The 20,119-nt window shown below is 40.6% G+C and overlaps 1 protein-coding gene across 5 annotated transcripts in view; it reads left to right on the top strand.

Moving 5' to 3' along the window:
* Positions 1-20,119, top strand: part of MECOM (MDS1 and EVI1 complex locus) — a 255,278-nt gene that overhangs the window by 200,374 nt on the left and 34,785 nt on the right. For 3 of the 5 annotated variants that reach the window (XM_065410570.1, XM_065410569.1, XM_065410568.1), the window contains exons 3-6: positions 6,052-6,154; positions 9,131-9,347; positions 13,726-13,873; positions 15,539-15,692. In XM_065410570.1, the coding sequence (XP_065266642.1) occupies positions 6,052-6,154; positions 9,131-9,347; positions 13,726-13,873; positions 15,539-15,692 (622 nt within the window). Of the gene's footprint in view, positions 1-6,051; positions 6,155-9,130; positions 9,348-13,725; positions 13,874-15,535; positions 15,693-20,119 lie in introns of those variants that run through there. The other 2 variants (XM_065410567.1, XM_065410566.1) reach the window with 2 other exon arrangements.

Below are 20,119 nucleotides of genomic sequence, written 5' to 3'. Positions count from 1 at the left end.
CAATAATAATGTAGTTTAAATAGCGCAGACTACCTGCTTCCAAATCTGAATAGCATCTGTTATCTGTGCCAAAATCTGAATTTCCCAACTAGTATTGGGACACATACAGTGTTTTCCAAAGCTGTTGCATGTACAAGAATAAAAGGTTTAGTCAGATACAAGAGAATATAACTTCTCTTCAGCAGTGAGGGCAACAGATGTGTTCATATCAACTGTTGACTTTGTTCAGATATGTAAACTAAGTGTCCCTTTCCCCCCCTGAACTGGTATCGTTCTATTAAACCTTTCCTAGGTGGCTGAATGGCAAATTGAATGATGTGATAGTAAATAAAGAATTCAAACAAAGTAGTATAGATTTCACTGGAGTAAGCAGAGATCAACAGTGAACTTCAAAGTGAGCAGGCGGCAGTGCCTGAAATAGTCGTCTCTCTACAGATTTCACAGGGAGTGCATTTTCTCTATTATTTCAATTATTACAACTTCCTGAATAGGTTGAAGGTCATTCATAATTCACACTTCTGTCATCTTTACACATGCCAAATGCAGTCTATTAAGCATAAATAAAATTTCGAGTGCCTGACCAGGAAAAGTAAACTGGGATTCATAACAATGAGGCCTTATTCATCCCTTTGAAAGTAAACTGTGTATGTTCATTGTTTTGTTTTTTTTTAATTTCCCTTTTCATCATTGCAGTTTGGTTCCCCTCTCTCCCCGCCCCTCCCTCCCACCCCGCATCAGTAGCATAAACATACTACCTTAAATCAATTCAGACAAAAAATGAATCAACCAAACCCTCTGCTTCAAACATCCCAAACGTTGAGGGGTGTTTGAAATCCATACCCAGATCTGGTTCAGAATTTTGCCCCTCTGTATATAATGGGCTGAACCAAAACCCCATAACCAAGACCACTAATCTTGGGGCATTTGAAATCTGGCTCTGGACTTGGAAGTTTGGGCCTATTTCTATGACATATGATCCTGCAATTTACAAGGCATATTGCTTTGCCTGTGCATTGTAAATTGCAGGACTGGTGCTGTAGTTAGATAGCAAAGTGGCTTTGATGAACACAAGGGATGAAATCCTGGCCTCATTGAAGTCAAAACTCCCATTGACTTTGGTGATTTCACCCAAAAGATCTTTAAGCTTAATAGTACAAAAATCCATATACTCTGCACTACCATTTCCAACTGCAAGTAATAACATTATGAATATAGTCGGCTATTGGTTTAAAGAGTCAGTATGAAACAGATATGGTCTGAAAGTAATTTATGACCTGTCAGCTTTCCTTGCAGAGGGCTTCCTGACTCTTCAGACCCTCTGTCGTAGCCGATCTTATGCTGGTTTAAAAGAACCCAAGCCAACATATTCCGTTTGTACAGGGCATTGAAGAATTTCCCACTGTTTCTCAGGCAGGACAATTACAATTGGTTTTGGGTGGAGAAAATGAAAAAAATAAATCTCATAAAACACATTTACATGAAATATTAGGAATGTCTATTAAAACCAGATTACATTTACCAGCACTATAATATTTTCAGAGTTCAATATATGCTATTTTAAATCCCATTAGGATGCAATTTGGCATATAAATTGTTAGACCAGGTGGAATTTTGTTTTGCATGTGCAGAAATAAAAATAAATACATTAAATAAATAGCTAAGCAGTTTTTCATTTCCAGAGCTTCAAAAATGTAATTTGGATCCAGTTGGGGAGCTTTTTTTTTTTTACAAGCACAAGATCAAAACATAACTTAATCTACAAAATATAATTTTGCTGGTGTTTTCCTACATCTCTTCTCTTCACACAACTCAAACTGAAGTCAGTGGGAGTTCTGGGAGCAGAGAGGCTGGACAGATCATTTCTTGGAGGAGACTAATCTCTGCTGGTATTCCAGTTTATTTTCAAAATGCCAGCTCAGTCAGGCTAGACAATTAGCTACGGAACACACACATTAATTAGTTCAACATGTGTACCATGTCTGCAGTACAGGAAATGCATCATACCAAGGGTTGTTACAAGGAAAGCTGATGCATCATAACACACTTCAGTGCAAACAAGACTCCATTTCAAATGCATATGAGGGCCATGTGTCCTGGGTTTGCAACAAAGAGGGGAAAGGTCTGTTGAAATATCTTCTACAGCATGGCATGAACCAAGTGGAGGAAATATTAGGCAACACTGCACTACAGCTTTTGTTCATTCCTTGGTATTGATGCACTACTGAGCTCAAAAGTGTGGCTAATTTTACATACTATAACACAGAATCAAAAAGCACCAAGAGTATCAATTTGGGGCAGAGCTGTGAAACCTCAGCAAGAGCTCTGGCAGGGATTGTGGTGCTCTCTCTCCCCAAGCTCTTCCCTGTGCCAGGAGACTGCCTCCCTTGGGGTCCAGCTGTGCAAGTCAGTGCAGTGGGCAAGGTCATGATCCTTCCTCCTCTCTGCTCCTTTAAAGTAGGTTGCATGGACTGTCTTCTGTGGGAGTTGCATCAGGTCCAGAAAGGAGAAGTCCTAGGGCTCTTCTGAGCTCAGGAACTTCTACTGACTCTAACCCTTGCATGGGGAGTACAGTGGGAACGGAAGATTCCTCACTCTTTCAACCACCTGGCACACCTTGTCTAGGACTAGGGGCAATGTGGCTCAATGCATGTGTGATGTCACACATTCTGAAAGTGTGTGTGTGTGCGCGCGCGCATATTCTAAACAAACCTGCAGAACTCTTGACAAATTTCATTTGATAAAAGCTTAGCAAATGTTGAAATAACAGGTTCTTGATGACCTCCAAAATGCTGCCATAATGTGGCCAGTCTTCAAACCATTATACAGTGCATTAGCCACACAATTTATGATTCCACCATGTCAAACATTTATCCCACTCCAAGCCCAATCCTGCACTCTTCCCATGCATGGAACTATCTTTGGAGGCAAAGGAAGTTGCATGAAGAAGGACTGCAGGAGAGCCTTCAGGTATTTCCAAGACTGAATGTCATGCATCCATTATTTCACCCCTTAATCAGTCAGCAGCTTAGGCTTGTCTTAGGCTCATCAGTCTATATATAAATTAATATTACCTTTCAAGTGCATGGAGACCATTATACTTCTGGAAAAAAGACTCAGATTTAAATACATCTGTCTTAATAAATGGAAAAACATTAGGGGCGGGGGGAAGGATAGCTCAGTGGTTTGAGCATTGGCCTGCTAAACCCAGGGTTGTGAGTTCAATCCTTGAGGGGGCCACTTAGGGATCTGGGGCAAAAATCAGTACTTGGTCCTGCTAGTGAAGGTAGGGGGCTGGACTCCATGAAAAACAAATGTTGCTTAAAGCAAATATTTCAGTGGATGCATGTTGACATCAGATTTATTTGCAGGAGTTAAAAGCTGGCTTCGCTTACATGGGTTTCAGTCTTTGATCAAATGAGTTTGGTTGCCCAAACCAAGTCCCTGGTGCACCAAAGTCCACATCACAAATCCCCTGCATCATTTGTCACAATTGGCAGTATCTTCTCAAGAGAAGACTATAACAACAGGTCTTGTGGCTCAAGCTTGAGGTGCATTAGCATAGCTGTGTGGGGAGGCAAGCTCAGAACCTCTCTTTCCTCTGGCACTGCTCTCTGTTGGACCCTCACATTCTCAAGAACAATGAACAATAAACATTTGCTTAAAATTGAGAATGAACTCAGCAAAGTTAAAAATCACTAGGTCTCCGCGTCACTGTGCCATTCATGAGTTGCTATGTCACCTTTTTAAACTCCATCAAATAAATCCAGTATTGCTACTGTAGTCACATATTCTCTCTCTTTTAATATATATGCACATTACACTTCACAGATGTTAACTAGGCTCCTTAAGGACTGTTGCAATATTAATTTATGTATATCCTACAAAGGGTACTTTTAAAATCTTTGTCATTTTGAATGTTCCACTTTGATTTCATGTGCTTGTTTAAATTAGGCAATAATAAGATTAAAACTGATAGTATTAGCAGAGCAAGACAAAGGTCCTGATTCTGATCTGGTTTTACACCAATATAGCTGCGTGGACTTCATAGAGGTACTTGTGATTTACACAAGTATACATCAAAACAGAATCAAGCCCAACGAGACTGTGATATCATAGTACTTCCTTAAAATCCTTTGGCATATGTGTGAAGGCTGCATTCGCTATTGCAAGATTTCACTGCAGTTCCAATATGTCACAATTCAAATGTCAACATGCTGCTGGAAAGGAAGCTAATAAGTTAAACCTTTGAGAGTTGCCAGCAAAGGAGGTGATTCAAATTGTTGAGAGAAGTCCATTGTTTTCTAAAGGGAAATAGAATTCCAGAATGAAACATGTGACTTATAAGCGTTTATCTAAAAGATAAAAAACCACCAAGAAAATCCAAATGACGGTTTGACCAGGACAGCTCTTAGTGTAAAGGGAATTGTAATCTTGACAGAATGGGAGGGGAAGTTGTGTACAAACTCCTACTCATGGCTTTTATTGGGAAAGCACACAGCAAACAGTAGGCTGCAGCATGTGTACATTGTGACGGATGCATTTTCCTCAGAACTTCTTGTGTGGAATAATCTTAGCCTGTCTTGTGAAAATGCTGGTGCTTATTTCAGTATAACTGCACTGCTTGCAGACTTCAGGTGGCTGAACTGCTGTTCTCAAAACAAGCCACAGAATGTCTTTAAAAAAATCAGAGGAAGCTCCTCATTAAGTTATTTTTAGATATTTAGCACATATTTGTGGTTGAGGCCCCTTATAAAAAAAAATAAACAATTGGGTTTTAGGGCCACCTACTGGAGAAAAATGATAATGGCACATGGGTTAATCTTGTATTTTTGTGCACTAATTAAGATATGTCTGCGAGGAAAAAATAGATGTAAGATGGTTCTTTGCAAACAAATGTTTTTAAATGGTTGCAGCTAACAGTTGCCTTTCTCTTGACTCAATAAAATTAGTATTGAGAGTCAGTAGTTTTAGAGAAAACCCTGATCCAGCATCTATGAGCCTAGCAAAATATCGTTCAAGTGTTTGCATTCAACAAGTTTCCTAAAATTTGCTGATGTTAATTGAGTTGCCTCTAGACTATGCCTAGTGGAGCTTTTTTTTTCCTGATCTGCACCTTTCCTTCTGAAACAACAGGGGAAAGATAGACTTTGTTCCCTTCTCATTAAGTCCTAATTACTCAATTCCTTGAAAATCTCACAATCACATGTCTGAGTTTTCTCCAGGATACACACCGGCCAAAAGGTATGCGGCCCTATTTACCCCAGTGCATTGCACTAGTTCTCCTCCTCATTCTTTCCTGATAACTACCGTGGAACCCAAGTGCCAGACTCTGTAAGGTTTTCCTACAGCTGTGACATCCAGCTTCATGACAGTCTCCACAGGCAGTAGGTTTATCACCAGCTGTGTATGCTGTTTGGCTGCTGATGGGCTCCTTGGGCCATTTTCTCATTGTAGGCAAATTTTTCCTTTGATTCACGTTTGAAGCTAAGGGATAATCAGCAGCACTGTTCTGTACAAGCCTCTCATAACATGTCATTGTAGAACCTTTTTCCCGATGAGCACATTTTAATCCAGCTTGTTCTCTCTTCCTTGCTTTTAAGTGGTGCAACTCCACTGACTTCAGTGGGGTTACTCCTAATTTACACCAGTGTAATCAAGAAGAGACTCAGACCTTCTGTGTGTAAATCTGGAAAGACTTCATTAGGGTACATTCATAGCTCATTGGCAGAGCAGCAGGGAACTTGTTTTATTGATGATTTGTGAATAGGATATGTATTATTGGAAGATTTGTGAATTGAAAGCGACATTCACAACCCTCCACTCATCATACGCTCATTTCATGGCATAGTTTGTTGAAAGCAAGATCTTTTTTTCATAGGACCAAAGAGCAAAAGGTATGGGGCCAGATTCTCTGCTAATACAAAATTGACATTGCTCCATTGACTTAAATAAGTAGAGGATCTGGCCCCATATTTAAACCTTGCTGTGCCTACAAGCATTACTTTGTACACATTTACCTCTTGTGAGATTCACTGTGATTCTGTTTTTCAGATATTCTACAGAGTTGTAGCAGACATTGACCCAGGAGAGGAGCTGTTACTATTCATGAAGAGTGAAGATTATTCACATGAAACAATGGCTCCAGATATTCACGGTTAGCAACTTTTTACCCCAGTCTATCTAGTTTGATACAAAATGTCCATTGAAAATAAAGTTGGGCAAATGTCTTGTTGCTGGTGGAACCTTCCTGAATCAATGGGATTGCAGCAGTGTAGCTAAGAAGGAGCTTTTAAATATATATATACACGTATCTATTTATTTCTCTGCAAATCCTGGCAGTAAATACACTAATAGTGCCCAATTATTAACATGACTGAAACTGTTAATTCAGCAACGAGTTTTACTGTTGTTTGTGACAATAATATCCCCATTGCTGATGTGGTTTAATTGTTAACCTTTCTAACTTTCAATGTTTTCAAGGTTAGAAATGAAAAGTCCCTAAAATAAATAATGAAAGATTGCCTGGGAGTGAGCTGATGTCTGAAATTGCTTTTGGGGGATTTTCTGCCATTCATAAACTACAGGAGTGCATGATGCCCCTTATGTGAACTGTAGCCTGAGACTCACTCCGGCACCCTGTCTGCAAGTTTCTTTAAAGTGAGATTGTGCTCTGAAAAGTAACTGCAAAAATAGCATTATGAGGTTCTGTGCTTACTGTCTCTCAACCACACCAGATCAGACTTGCTCTGTTCACAAGCAAAGAGCTATTTTTTACCTGCCAACCCTGCAGACATCTCTCGAGGATTTTTTTCTGCCTCCTGTATTAGCAGTAATAAAGATTCCACTGTCCACATTTTTCCTGTAGTTGTATCTCTACAACCTCACTCTCTTTCAGATTCTACCCTGACCTATTACACTGACCATGCCCAACCTCATTGTCTGCAGTGGGGTCGGACAGGTGTAACCAAGTGTACAATTAGGCTTTGCAATTGGAATTGAGTAAAGAATTCTGTGATGATGCACAAGGAGGAATGGAGTCTAGCTCGTTATCTCTTAGCTGTGTTGGCTGTGCAGGACTAACACAGGTGCACAATGGTTGCAAAGTTTTTGTCACTCTCAGGTGAGCATATGTGATCCTGTATACATGCAAAGAGCAAATCTAATGACTTAGATGGTGCCTTTTTGAAACCTTCATCTTTCAGAGTAAAACTATTCGTCCATAACTCACTTGTTAATTTTTTACCCTTTACACACAAACTGTACCTAAATTGCGTAAGTAGTTGTTCATATCTTGCAAATTATATAGACTCCAAGAGACTTCCAATGTGTTTATAAAGGAATGCCCTGTTGTCTGCAGTGCAAAGGGCTGCATTTACTTCACAACTATAGGGTCTCCATCCAATATCCAGCTGTGTGTAGGGGGTGAGGATTGTGCTAGAGTGTACTGGGGGGGAAGTGGGGCACCAGCCATTGCCTGAACATTCAGAAATCATACATAGGGGCTTTCTCAGGTTTCCACACTGGCTTAATTTACCCCTCCCCCGCACCTTTGGATGAAAAGAGCAGGATTTTTGCCCCTTTCATCTCCTCTGCAGTTTTTTTTAAAAAATGGAAGCGATAAATAGTAACTTTGTCAAGCCGTTGCTGAAAACCTTCAAGGTTTCAAAAAGGCACCATCATCCTTTTAAAGTGGTGTTCTCCATGACTACTCCATGTGGTTAGAGTAATTAATGCATCATTGTAAAATGCTCTGCAACCACACACAGATAGACACATTCTCAATCTGGCCTTTTGTTTTACTAATTTGGCTAATTTTTAAAATAATTTAATATATAACTGGCCTCACTGGGAGTTTTGCCTGAGTAAGGACTACATACTCAGGTTCTTATGGTGGTAGTTTCTTTGGGTAGGTTCCCCAGCTTGACCCCCCTTTCTGCTAAGTACTTAAACACATGCCTAATATTATGCATATGAGTACACAAATAGACTATTCATGCTTAAAGTTATATACATGCCTAAGTGCCTTTCTGAATCAGAGTCCACATACCTTTTACATCTGCAATACTGATAGGATAGAAATAAAACTAGGACATGTGACTTGACACAAAGACAGTCAATGTACAATTTAACAGATGGAAAAAAATGTGCATCAGAGGATCTGGCTTTCCTAGTTGATATTTCAGACTCTCACTCAGTTAATAAGAATATCAAGTATTATTAGATTTTGTTTGTGAAATAACTCCACACTCATCATACTAGTTCATTTTTATGGTGGCCTTTGATAAGAAATACATAGGGATTGGCCCTGTTCTCACTGAAATCAATGGCACAGCCTAGTGACTTAAATTGGACAGGAATGGATGCTTATTCAGAGCATGGTGTCACGGAGTCACTGGGTGATGCTCTGGAACTACTCCATATGAAGCCAGCCAGGGTCTCAGGTTACAAAGGACACCTGTCATAGCATACATGCAGACAGCTGGAGCAGTCTCACCTGCCCCAGTGGTCTCAGCCAAAGTCACACACCCCTATTCCCACCACCGAAGTATTGGTGCAGCACACAGGGAAACTGAGGCACATGCAGTATTCATGCAAAACAGTAAAACTCACATAGGCTCAACAGTCAGGCTGACATATAACATAACAAGGGAAAATACCCACTTTGTCACACATGGGTAGGAGAGGAAATGTCAAAACGTCTTTAAAACCTTCAAAAATATCCTATAGGGCATTTTAATATAAGTGTTTGTGCCTGAATCAGTTTAGACCTCACTCCAAAAGATAGGGGTTGCCCACTTCTATCTATTCATCCACCTAGCTCCCATCACCACAGTATTTGAGGATAATGATTTGTGTCTTGTGTTAATCTCAGGATCCTCTATCAGAAATATCCAAGGTGGGTAATAGATTATTCCGCACTGATATAAAAAAACCTGGAGAAATGAAATATCCTTTCTCCTAGTTTCTTCTCAGATTCTTCCTTGTTCTCTGAATGGCCATAGGTTTTATTGCAAAGCAGTGGAACAGCTGATGAAATGGTAGTTAAAAATATGTCTGAAGTCCATCGTAGTGAACTTGTCTCACTGCACCATGTCTCCTACAACTTATAACCAACTAATTTGCCTTCCAGAGGAGCGCCAGTATCGTTGTGAGGATTGTGACCAGCTATTTGAGTCCAAGATGGAACTAGTAGATCATCAGAAATTCCCATGCAGCACACCTCACTCAGCATTTTCTATGGTGGAGGAGGACTTTCAACAAAAGCTTGACAATGAAAATGACCTCCAGAACATGCATGACATTCAAGAATGTAAAGAGTGTGATCAAGTGTTTCCAGATTTACAAAGGTAGGAATAGCCACTTAAAATCAGACACCTACAATAGGTCTAATTCTGTATTGGTTTCAGTAGGAATGCACAGGGTGTAAGTTTGTGCAGAATTTGACCCGATCTTCTAAAACAGAATACATATGAAAACAGAATCATAGAATGTTAGAGTTGGAAGAGACCTCAGGAGGTCATCTAGTCCAATCCCCTGCTCAAAGCAGGACCAACACCCAGGGCCGGCTCCAGGCACCAGGCAACCAAGCTGGTGCTTGGGGCGGCACCTGGAGGGGGGCGGCGCGGCGCTCGGGCCGCCGGGGAGAGCGGGGCCACAGCCGGGCTCACCGCCCTCCCCCCGGCGCTCTGGCCGCCCTCCCCCCCGCGCCCTCCCCCCGACTGGGGCTCGCCGCCCTCTCGCCGCCCTGCCCCCGGCGCTCTGGCCGCCGGGGGGGGGGGGGGAGAGAGCCGAGCCCCCACCGGGGCTCGCCGCCCTCCTCCCAGGGATCCAGCCGCCCTCCCCCCCGGCGCCCTGCCCCCGGCCGCCGGGGGGAGAGCGGAGCCCCCACCGGGGCTCGCCACCCTCGCCCCGGGGCTCCGGCCGCCCTCCCCCCGGCGGGAGAGCGGAGCCCCCGCTGGGGCTCGCCGCCCCCCCCCCCCCGTGGGGGGGGGGGGGGGCGGCCGGAGGCTTTTTTGCCTGGGGTGGCAAAAAAGCCAGAGCCGGCCCTGCCAACAGCAACTGAATCATCCCAGCCAGGGCTTTGTCAAGCCAGGCCTTAAAACCCTCTAAGGATGGAGATTTGTTTAGGACACACTGATCAGAACATTCTTTATTTAACCTTACAGTTATTATGTGTAAGTTGCACACTCAGGCCTGAGTTTGAAGCCCTTATTTGTGAATGAACTGAACCCTAAATGCAACTGGGCCAGATCCACAGCTGATCTAAATCAGCCCAGCACCATTGAAATCAGTAGAACTACAATGATTTACACCAGCTAGGACCTGATCTCATTATTCTTCTTGTCCTAGGCAGAAATAATTCAGAACACTTCTGCATAGTGTTCATAGTTTGACAACAGTTTTTTCTGCCCAAACTAGCAGTGGAAGGCCAATTAAAACGAGGCAAAACTAGCCACTGTAAGTCTGCTATATCTTAAAATATGTTAGATAGAAAAAATCACCATATAGCAGCACAAAGCTGAAGATGATCACAGGGACCCATGAAAAACACATCAGTTTCCTCTTTTTCTGGAAAAAAATGTTATAGGGAAGTATCCCGGTTCCATTGAAAACAATGACAAAAACAATGGCTTTGACTTTGGCTTCAGTGGGGGGAGGATCAGGCCCAAAATACCTAGTTACAACATGTGAATTCTCATTTTCATCTAATGTGATTCTATAAGCAGTAACATTAAAGTACAGTGAAAACTAACAAACACTAGTGATGATTCATTGTCACTGAGTGAGAGCAGCATTTTTACGCTGCCCTTTGGGCTCAGTTCTGTAAAGTGCAGAGTACCCTCAACTCCCTAAGAAGTTATGGGTGCGGCAGTCACTCAACACCTTGCAGGATCAGGCCCCTTCTCATCTGTAAATATAATACATATATATAAATATGTATACAAATAGTTAGTACAAATTTGATATGGTGGGAATCATTTGTACATTTCCCATCCCAGCAGTTTTCTGCAGCTACTTAAAATAATGTATTGCAGTGCAGATTACACTGAAATGTGGCAAATTATTGTGAGGCATTGAGCAGGCACAATAATCATTGCAACAACTTCCTCACACATGCACATCTGTGTGTCTGTGCTGGGTCTCTTGATACTTGACGCTTACCTGCTGCAGGGGAAAGTTGGCCCCAGCTACTGACATTTAATAGTAAAAGTCAGGGATCTGAATAACAAAGTCATGGCCCAGATCCCCAGCTGGGGTAAATCAGTAGTGCTCCATTGAAATTAGTGGGCCTATGCCAATTCTTTCTCTCTCCATTATGCCAGCACACCATTTTGAATGTTCCTATTCAGTGTCTCTTGGTTTAATCCCCTCCCCCCCCCCAGCATATGTAATACAGTCCTTTTGGTTTATTATATATATTATATAGAACACTCTTCTATATTTTTCTGCCTTGAATAGTCTTTGTCATGTACTAGCCTTTGAATAATTCAAGTAGTTCTGGGACTGACTGCGTTGGCTCTCATTTTTCACTGTTTCTCTCACCACAGCACATCTATTTATGATGACTCAGTCTTTATTTTCTGCCCTATGTCTCGAATTTTTAATATTTTAAGATAAATTTACATTCGTTCAGTAACTACCCTACATTAGATATTGTCTTCAAATGTAGAAAAGAACTATTAACACTAGATAATTTGCTACAGAAATATGACACTCCAGACTCTGCTCACAGATACACTTTGGCAACCTTGTTTATTTTACCCAGCTATCTCAGTTACTTTGAATCAGTCACTTTGGCTGAAAATTACACATATTCGGCCAACTTTTGTTCAGTATTATCCAATGAATGAGGCATTCTGCATGCACAGATGCACACAGCATTCAGGGTTGATGGCCAGTAAATGGTGCAGTATTTGGCCAAAACTCTTGCAGAAATATAATACGAGGAAACCACAGCCATTTCTGACAGAATGAAACAGGGTCTGGTAGAGTTAAATATAACTGGCATCCACAGGGAAAAAAGCATTTTTATGACCTATGGCTGAGCATGAAAATCACAAATCAGATTGGAGACCCTAAGCTAAAAACCCACCATCTTTGGTCAGTTGAATCAGTAGAAGTCATTGGAGCTTTGTCTGAGGAGGGACTGCAGAATGTGTCCCCATATTGGTGGGTTGGCATGCGCTCTGATAGTAATGGCACCAGACCTTTTTTTCTAGTCTTTCATGTGTATCTGCTTATAAGACATTGTGATATTTTCTGTCCTCCTAAATTTTAAATATATGAGAGAAGATTTTGTATGTAACCAGACAATAGAGGTTATTTAAAAATATTTCTGCCAGCATGTAGCCTGGGCACATTAATAATAGAAAGGCATAGAACAAACTGAAAAGAGTTCAGAGAAGTGCAACAGAAATTATTAAAGGGCTGGAACAATTGACTCCAAAACTACTAAGTACATTTAATGTAGCTAATGATTACTAGGGAGGAACATACTATTAGTCTGCAATGCTTAGGGACCTGATTCTGATCTCATTTTCACCAGTTTCATCCTACTGTAAATCCACTTACTTCAATGGAGTTATTTCTGATCTACATTGGTGTAAGAGAGATCAGAATCTGGCCCCAGAGAAGGATAGGAATACATTTTTAAAAGTGGCTAGCCAAATATAAAAGAAAATTTCTTTAAGATAGTGTTTCAGTGACATCTCACAGCAATCAGGCTAAATATATAGATATAGAAAGAGATTGAATGGATAAATGTTGGAGAAATTGTGGTGAAAGAGGAGACTTTATGGATATGTGGTGGACATGTCCAGTCATTAGTGTGTACTGGGATGCAATCAATAATCACAAATTGCTGGACACTTATTGCCAAATGATCCAACAGTAATCCTTTTGGCACTTCCTAGTAGAAATGGTTACACAAGAGGAGATGAAGAATTAATTTCTCATTTGGTAGCAGCTGCTCGGCTATTGGTAGGCTCTCACTGGAAAAAGGGAAATAGTCCAACCATACAGGAATGGTTCAAAAACTATGGAAGATTGTGGTTATGGAAAAATTAACACACCAATTATGTACCCAGCCAAATAGACAGAGGACAGATAGATATTTAGTTATCTTTTATTCAATATCCAATATACATTCACCTGTGTAAAAACCTCAGCACACCTGTCCAATTTTTTTGAATATTAACATTTGATAGACATGCCTGATTTGTTAAATACGTGTATAGAAATTTCAGTCAATTTAATAAAATCACTAGAAGCAACATAGGTGTTGTGATCTGATCACTCTATTCCTCTATAATGTCTCTTTAAACAAAAGCTAACTGTTGGAATGATTGTTTTGTTTCTGCTATTTACATGACAAGGGTTTGTACACTTGTTAAAACTTCCTAACTAAATAAATAGTTTTAAAAAATGTGGCTGGCCAAAACACTAGAAGATGTACTGTTCTGGCATGGAGATGAACTCCACTGAGACAATATTATGGGCCTGATTTTGAAAGATGATGAGCAAAACTCAAAAGGAGTTGCACTTCTCAGAATAAGGCCCTCTAGGTCTTTCCCCTCTAGTTTCTATAATTATGTGATCTATTAAAATGACTTCTCTTCCTGCCACTTCATTTTCATATCTAACCTGGGCTGCAAATCACTGATAAAACTGGGTTCCTCTTTAGGTGTTGTTGAGACCTCATGAAGCCTGTTGTTGTCTTCACAGCCTAGAGAAGCACATGCTGTCCCACACTGAAGAGAGAGAGTACAAGTGTGATCAGTGTCCCAAGGCTTTTAACTGGAAGTCCAATTTGATACGTCATCAAATGTCACATGACAGTGGAAAGCACTATGAGTGTGAAAACTGTGCCAAGGTACAGGAATTTGTAGGATATTTGGCTTTTCTTTGTGTATCATTGTGTGTTTTATGAGATATAAAAGCAAGTTTTGGGTGTGGAAACCTGGGGGTTGGGGGCAGATTGAACCAGTATTCAACAGGAGGTCATACCAGTACTCCTCTAGCCATCCCATCAGTTTCCATAGCATTTAAGCTTTCATTTAAAATATTTTCATTTTCTTGCCCTTATGATTTTGAAGGTAACTCCCGAATATGACTTAATGCAATACTCAGTCAGGGGCCAACCATGCAGGAAGTTGAGCGCACTCTCCATCCATTGAGGTCAATACTCAGCCCCTTGTGAGGGATGGGACTTTCAGACAGATATAATAGTTTCAAGAGGGATGTGTACTTCACCCATTTACTCTGGCAGTGATTTTGTAGCCTATTGACGTCAAGGTTATTAACTATTGCACTTGCAAGCACGTTAGCAGAACTATCCATCTTTTCTGGGAATGGGGGTAGAACCTTTTCCCCCCAGTCTGATCCCAATCTCAGGAAACTGTAAATATATTTTGAAAGGTGAACCCTCAAATTAGTATGGCCTGCTAAAAGAACTAGTATATATTAAAAAGAGTGGGTAACATTTTATTTAAGTTATCTACCTCCAAGCAGCAGGAATTCCTGCTAGAAATGCAGGGATGGACTCATGTTCCTTCGCATTCTCTGGGCCAGATTGTGACTGAGATAGCGGAGTCATGTAAGGTAATATGAGTATGTAAGGCACCCCCCTGACTACCTTGCACTGGCCATCCAGGTGATCAGTAGCAGCATGGGCAGGAAATTAGCCTCCAAGGGGCTACTAGATTTCCCCCTTGTGCTGATTGAGGCTTCAGGACACTAGTGCAAGATCAATAAGAAGAAGAAATGATGGGCCAGGTCCCCAGCTATTGTCTCCAATGGAGCAATGTCTATTTACACCAGCTGAGACTCGGGCCCATTATGTGGACTATTCATGCACAGTTGTAGTCAGCTCTCTTTATACCACACCAGCAAGGAATTATTTCCCCCCTATGATTCCACAGGTTTTGTTTTTAGTTTTTGTGTGTGGGTGGGTGGCTTTTCCTTTTTGCATTTCCTGGATACATAATTTTATTAATCCTACATAACACTATGGAGACTGTTATCAGCTCCTGCTTCCCTGAAGTCCATGGGAGTTTGTCTGCTTGAGTTCAGTGAAGCAAAACTTGCTCCAACATGTTTTTTATTTTGTAGCGAGACAAAGCTAGACGCTGAACGTGTATCCTTGATACTAGGTTGCGGGTCAGGATTTCCTTGATGCAAGTCACTCCTTATTGTTATAAAGCATTTATACTGCAGTAGTGCCTAGAGACTATGACCAAGTCGCAGCCTCTTTTTGGCAAGCACTATACAAAGACCCTGCCTAAGTCACTGCTCCAAAGAGTAATCAGCTAGTCCTGTAAAACCTAGGGCCTAATTCTGCTCCAGTTGAAGCCAATGTCAAAACTTCAATGCAGCAAGATCTGGTCACACTAACCAGCCAATATTAAGTGGTTTTTGTTTCATTTTCTAGCCTTTAAAAAACAAAACCACAATTTTGGTCTTGTAGGAGTCATGTGTGATTGCTGGCTCCCTTGCTGCAGTTAAGTTGCTTGATTAATCAGTATTCATTTCCTAGCAGGTTTTCACGGACCCCAGCAACCTTCAGAGGCACATTCGTTCCCAGCATGTTGGGGCTCGTGCTCACGCTTGTCCAGAGTGTGGTAAAACGTTTGCTACTTCTTCAGGCCTTAAACAGCACAAGCACATCCACAGCAGTGTCAAGCCCTTTATATGTAAGTCTTCAACTAAACGTCTAAACTTCAATGTCTGTCTCGTCTCAAAAAAAGCAACATAATCAGGAAATAGGCGGCCCAGTCCTGCTTCTGTTGAAACTCCCATTGGGAGTAGGTTTAAGCCCTGACTTACTGAATGAGTAGCTGTATAATTCATAGTCCAATACATAGAGTTGTTTTTATATATTATTCCTTTCCAAGCAGACACTGTAATGCACCTGTTTCCCCAGGAATATCTCCTCTCCCCCTCTGCCCCCCCGGACACAAAGAGCAGTTCAGGGAAGGGTTTGACAGAGGCAATATAGTTAGCCAATAATGAAAAGTCTCAGTGGGTTATGGGATTTAAGCGAGACAGGCAAAAGTATCTGATGCTGAAAATCTGCATTGCCGTGGAAATGCTCATGAGGTCTCCCTACCAGATTAGTTCACACTGTTAGGCTGGGATTTGATTATGATAGTAAGGGCTATAGAATTTCAATAGAAGATGGGTGCCTAACTCCCTTAGGCTCCTTTGCAAATCCCAGCCTTAAGTATTAACTGGAAGCTGCTAGACCTTGACAAACAGTTGTCCTGGCAATCAAGCTTTTTAAAACATGTACCTGCTCCATGGACATGATTCCATGGTAGTGAAGATTATTGCACCCACATGGTCTCACTGACTGCATTGGTTTCAGTGCACAGTCAGATCCTGCTGCAGCATCAGGACTCGGGATACTTGTTACTGCTTCAAGAGACTCTCTCTCCCATATGGTGATGAAAGAGAAATATTTCTCCTTTGGCCATTGAATCCCAACTCATTCTCCTCAAATGCCACTCAAAGCCAATTAAAAATCCTCACACCTATATACTCAATGCCCTAATTCACTACCATCTCCCTGTTTTCAGCACTAGTTTGCCAAAAACTCTTTCCTGGTGTTTCTTCCAAACTGATTGTGGCTTCATTCCATCTTTTCAAAGCGACTGCTTCAAACTAGGACCAATCTAAAACATTGCAAAGAAGACTAAATTACACTGCAGATCTGTAGCATCCAGATAAATACAGTGCAAAGGTGTAAGGTCAAATGACTGGAAGCTAGTTTAATGGGGAGAGGGGGAAAACCTGCAATTTCATACTAGTCTACAGGGACTTGTGCTCTGGAGTTTGAGCCACCAGCGATCAGCTTTCAACAGTTCTGGTATTAACTTCTTCAGTCTATTGGAACACCCAGCATATGTTCACCTAGGGAGTAGTTTAATGGTTCTATGACATGTGCTTTGGGTCTTGATAATACATCGGCATGAGTAATAATGACTTAAAAGAAATGTTCTTGTAAGGGCTGTAGCTCTGCCAGTGGACTAGTTCATATTTATTTATGTTTGGACTTATTTGAGCTAGCAAATATCTAATTAACGAGATGCAATTACAGCAGTTTAATTATTTTTCCCCACCCAGGATCACAGAGGGTTTTTTCAAATTAATACTGTATTAGTGAAAATGAAATCATTAGAAAACAATGGCTTCCTGCCAGGGAGGACTAGGCAAGCACTAGAGTTACAGTTGCTTTTGAATCAAATGCTCCGGATAGAACTATGCTTCTTTTCAAATGAAATCACGTGTAAAATGCTTTCCATGAATGTTTTCAGTGATCTCTGGTAAATCAAAACATCAACTGTTATTCTTCAAATGCAAAGTGTGATGGACAGAAAACTATAGAACAATTATGAATAATAGCTATGAAATTACAGAACAAAAGAATGTAGAGATCACGTGTTGGGGTAGGTGTTTCTGAGTGTTGAGGGGTTGGGGGGTCAGGTCACTTAAAGTAGATATCTGTTTCCCAGCACAAGGCCACACACCATGATTTGCCCTACCAGTCTGTTTATGGCAACTGTCTCTTATTACAGTATACCGCCCAAGCTTGAGTGAAAACTCACCAACAGTAAGATAATTACTCACTGCCTTCACAAAATCTCCAAATAGAAACCACATGCCATAATAGGCTGAACGTATTCAAAATAGTACTTACAGTAATTTGTTTAATAAGCAGAAAATATGCAAACTTAACTGCTAGGTAATTTCTTGGTTCTAAGAAAATTGCAGGACAGAGTACACTTACACATCAAATGAATTAATATACCTCGAGGGGTGGGGTGGGAGGGTTGTGGTTTGTGTTAGGGCTGGGGGTCTACACAGTGATAAAACTTGCAAGGAGGGAAGCAGTAGCTATATGTTAGTTGCTTAGTGTAAAGGTAAGGATATAGAACACCAAGCATAGCATAAGACTAACTGGAGAAGTCAAATCCAGCTTCTATAGCCTTAATACATGGAAGCTATTAAGTCAATAAATCCCCTCCATCTAAATATTAAGCAAAACTTTACATGGAAATAAAAGTTGGGCAGAAAGCAAAGGGCTAGATCATATAACCTTAACTCATCGGAATAGTTCTTGCTCATGTGAGTAATCCCATTGGATCATACTGTGCAACTGATTTATGTGCAGATTCCCCAATAAAATCAATGGGGCGTTCTGTGTAAAATTCAACAGCATCAGGTAATACATAGACTTCAGTAAGACTATCCACATAAGTAAGACTACGTTGGTGAATGAGGATTACAGGGTTGGGTCCAAAGTTTGATTGCCAAACATAGCTACTTTTTAAAGCCCATATAAATCAGCAGATTACCTATGAAAATATTTCCCATTTCTCCCTTCAATATTTTAAATACAAGAGGAATCTTGCACAAGGGAGACCTATTATATAGACTATGTTTTACGGTCCCAAAGGCAAGTCCTTTGTCATGGCTCTTACTTACGTGGATGGAGTTATAATAATATACATCTGCATATTTTAGCTGCTTGTATTTGCATGATTTCAATAATATTTTTTTTTGTTTTAAAGAGAAGTATAAAGTCATGTTAGGCCTTTTAAAGGTTAAATTGCACACATTCTAATAGTTTGCAAGGATACCAATAACTTGTAAGAAGTTTTTTTTTGCTTTTTCATGGAAATACAATGTTTTTCAGTTCCTTTCAATTTTGAGTGTACTGATGGAGAATAATTATTTGGCAATATATAGTCCTAAAACAGTACATATTGGTCTTGTAAAAGTACTTAGTAGTATAAATATATTTTTTGGAATTAAATATATGTGGTCAGATCCTCTTCTAGTGTAAATTGGTGTAGATCCATTGCCTTTAGTGAAGCTACACTGATTTACAGTAGATAAGGATTTGACTCGTGGTATTCAAGGGCTAGACTGTGCAACTCTCACTGTTAGCATTTATTCACACAATTGTAGCCAATTTACTTTGGCTTATCTGATTGGGCCCACAAGTTGCACAAGCTAGCCCTAAACGTTTCTTTGTGGGCCTGATTCTGCACCGTGAAGATCAATGGAAGCTTTGGCATTGACTTCAGTGGAAGCAGGATCGGGCTCTATACGTTGACTATATGATACATAACAAATAAATGTCAATTAAATGTGTTATATCAGAACAAATAAATGGCTGGTCCTACAATCCTTAATTAACTAGGATCTGGTTCCCGAATTAGGGGGAGAAATGTAGCAAGAGAAAACCAGGCATTCTAATATGCATGGTAGGAAAACTTTATGCTTTTTTTAAATCTATAATCTTCTTTGTGAATGAAGCTATCTTACAGGAACACCAACTGATATACCGTAACAGGCATTCTTCCTGAATTATAGCATTGCACATTTCCTGTGTTTGGGCCTAATCCTGCAACCTTTTCCCACTTGAGCCATGCCAATGATAGCAATGAGGCATGAATAGGAAAACTTGTCTGACAGGATCAGGCCCTTAGACAATGGAAATATTATTGCTGTGATGTGAAGCGCCCACTAAAGAGGTAAACAGTTAAGACATGACAACAAGTGGTCAAGTTTCTCAAGGGCAGGGGTTTAGAAGCGCAGGAAGGTTAGCTCAGGCATTAGTGTGAGTGGAAGTTAGAAGACGTGATTATAGTTCATGGGAACCAACACTGCAGGATGAGATACATTCAATTCAGTTTCCTTTACCAGCTTAAAATAGAGCCATTGTAAATTATGTCAGCCTGTCTCAAAGCATGAAAATGATTGTTAAAAAGGGCTCAGAATACACAATGTGAATTGTTGTGTGGCTTTGATGTGTGAAAGATGAGAGCTTAAGATATAGTGCATATTAAGTCAAAGTGTAGCCACATGCTTTTTCCCTGAAGGGGAAATTTTTTTTTTTATCGCAGCAGTATAACATTGCTTAATTTTGTTTTTGAACAAATTAGAACATTTACTGATAGAAGCAGAATACTATGAAGTGTTGACACACGAGACTTATTGGTGGAACGTGTGTTTCAGCAGCTTTAGCATTATATTCTGTTTATCCAGGAAAGTGTCAAATACAACACATTGCATGGCACAACTCTGGAAACTTCCTGATGATGTGTGAAAG

Source organism: Emys orbicularis, chromosome 9, assembly GCF_028017835.1.
Source record: "Emys orbicularis isolate rEmyOrb1 chromosome 9, rEmyOrb1.hap1, whole genome shotgun sequence".
Classification (NCBI taxonomy): domain Eukaryota; kingdom Metazoa; phylum Chordata; order Testudines; family Emydidae; genus Emys; species Emys orbicularis.
Note: the sequence above shows the minus strand (reverse complement) of the source record. Positions and strands in the feature narration are given on the sequence as shown.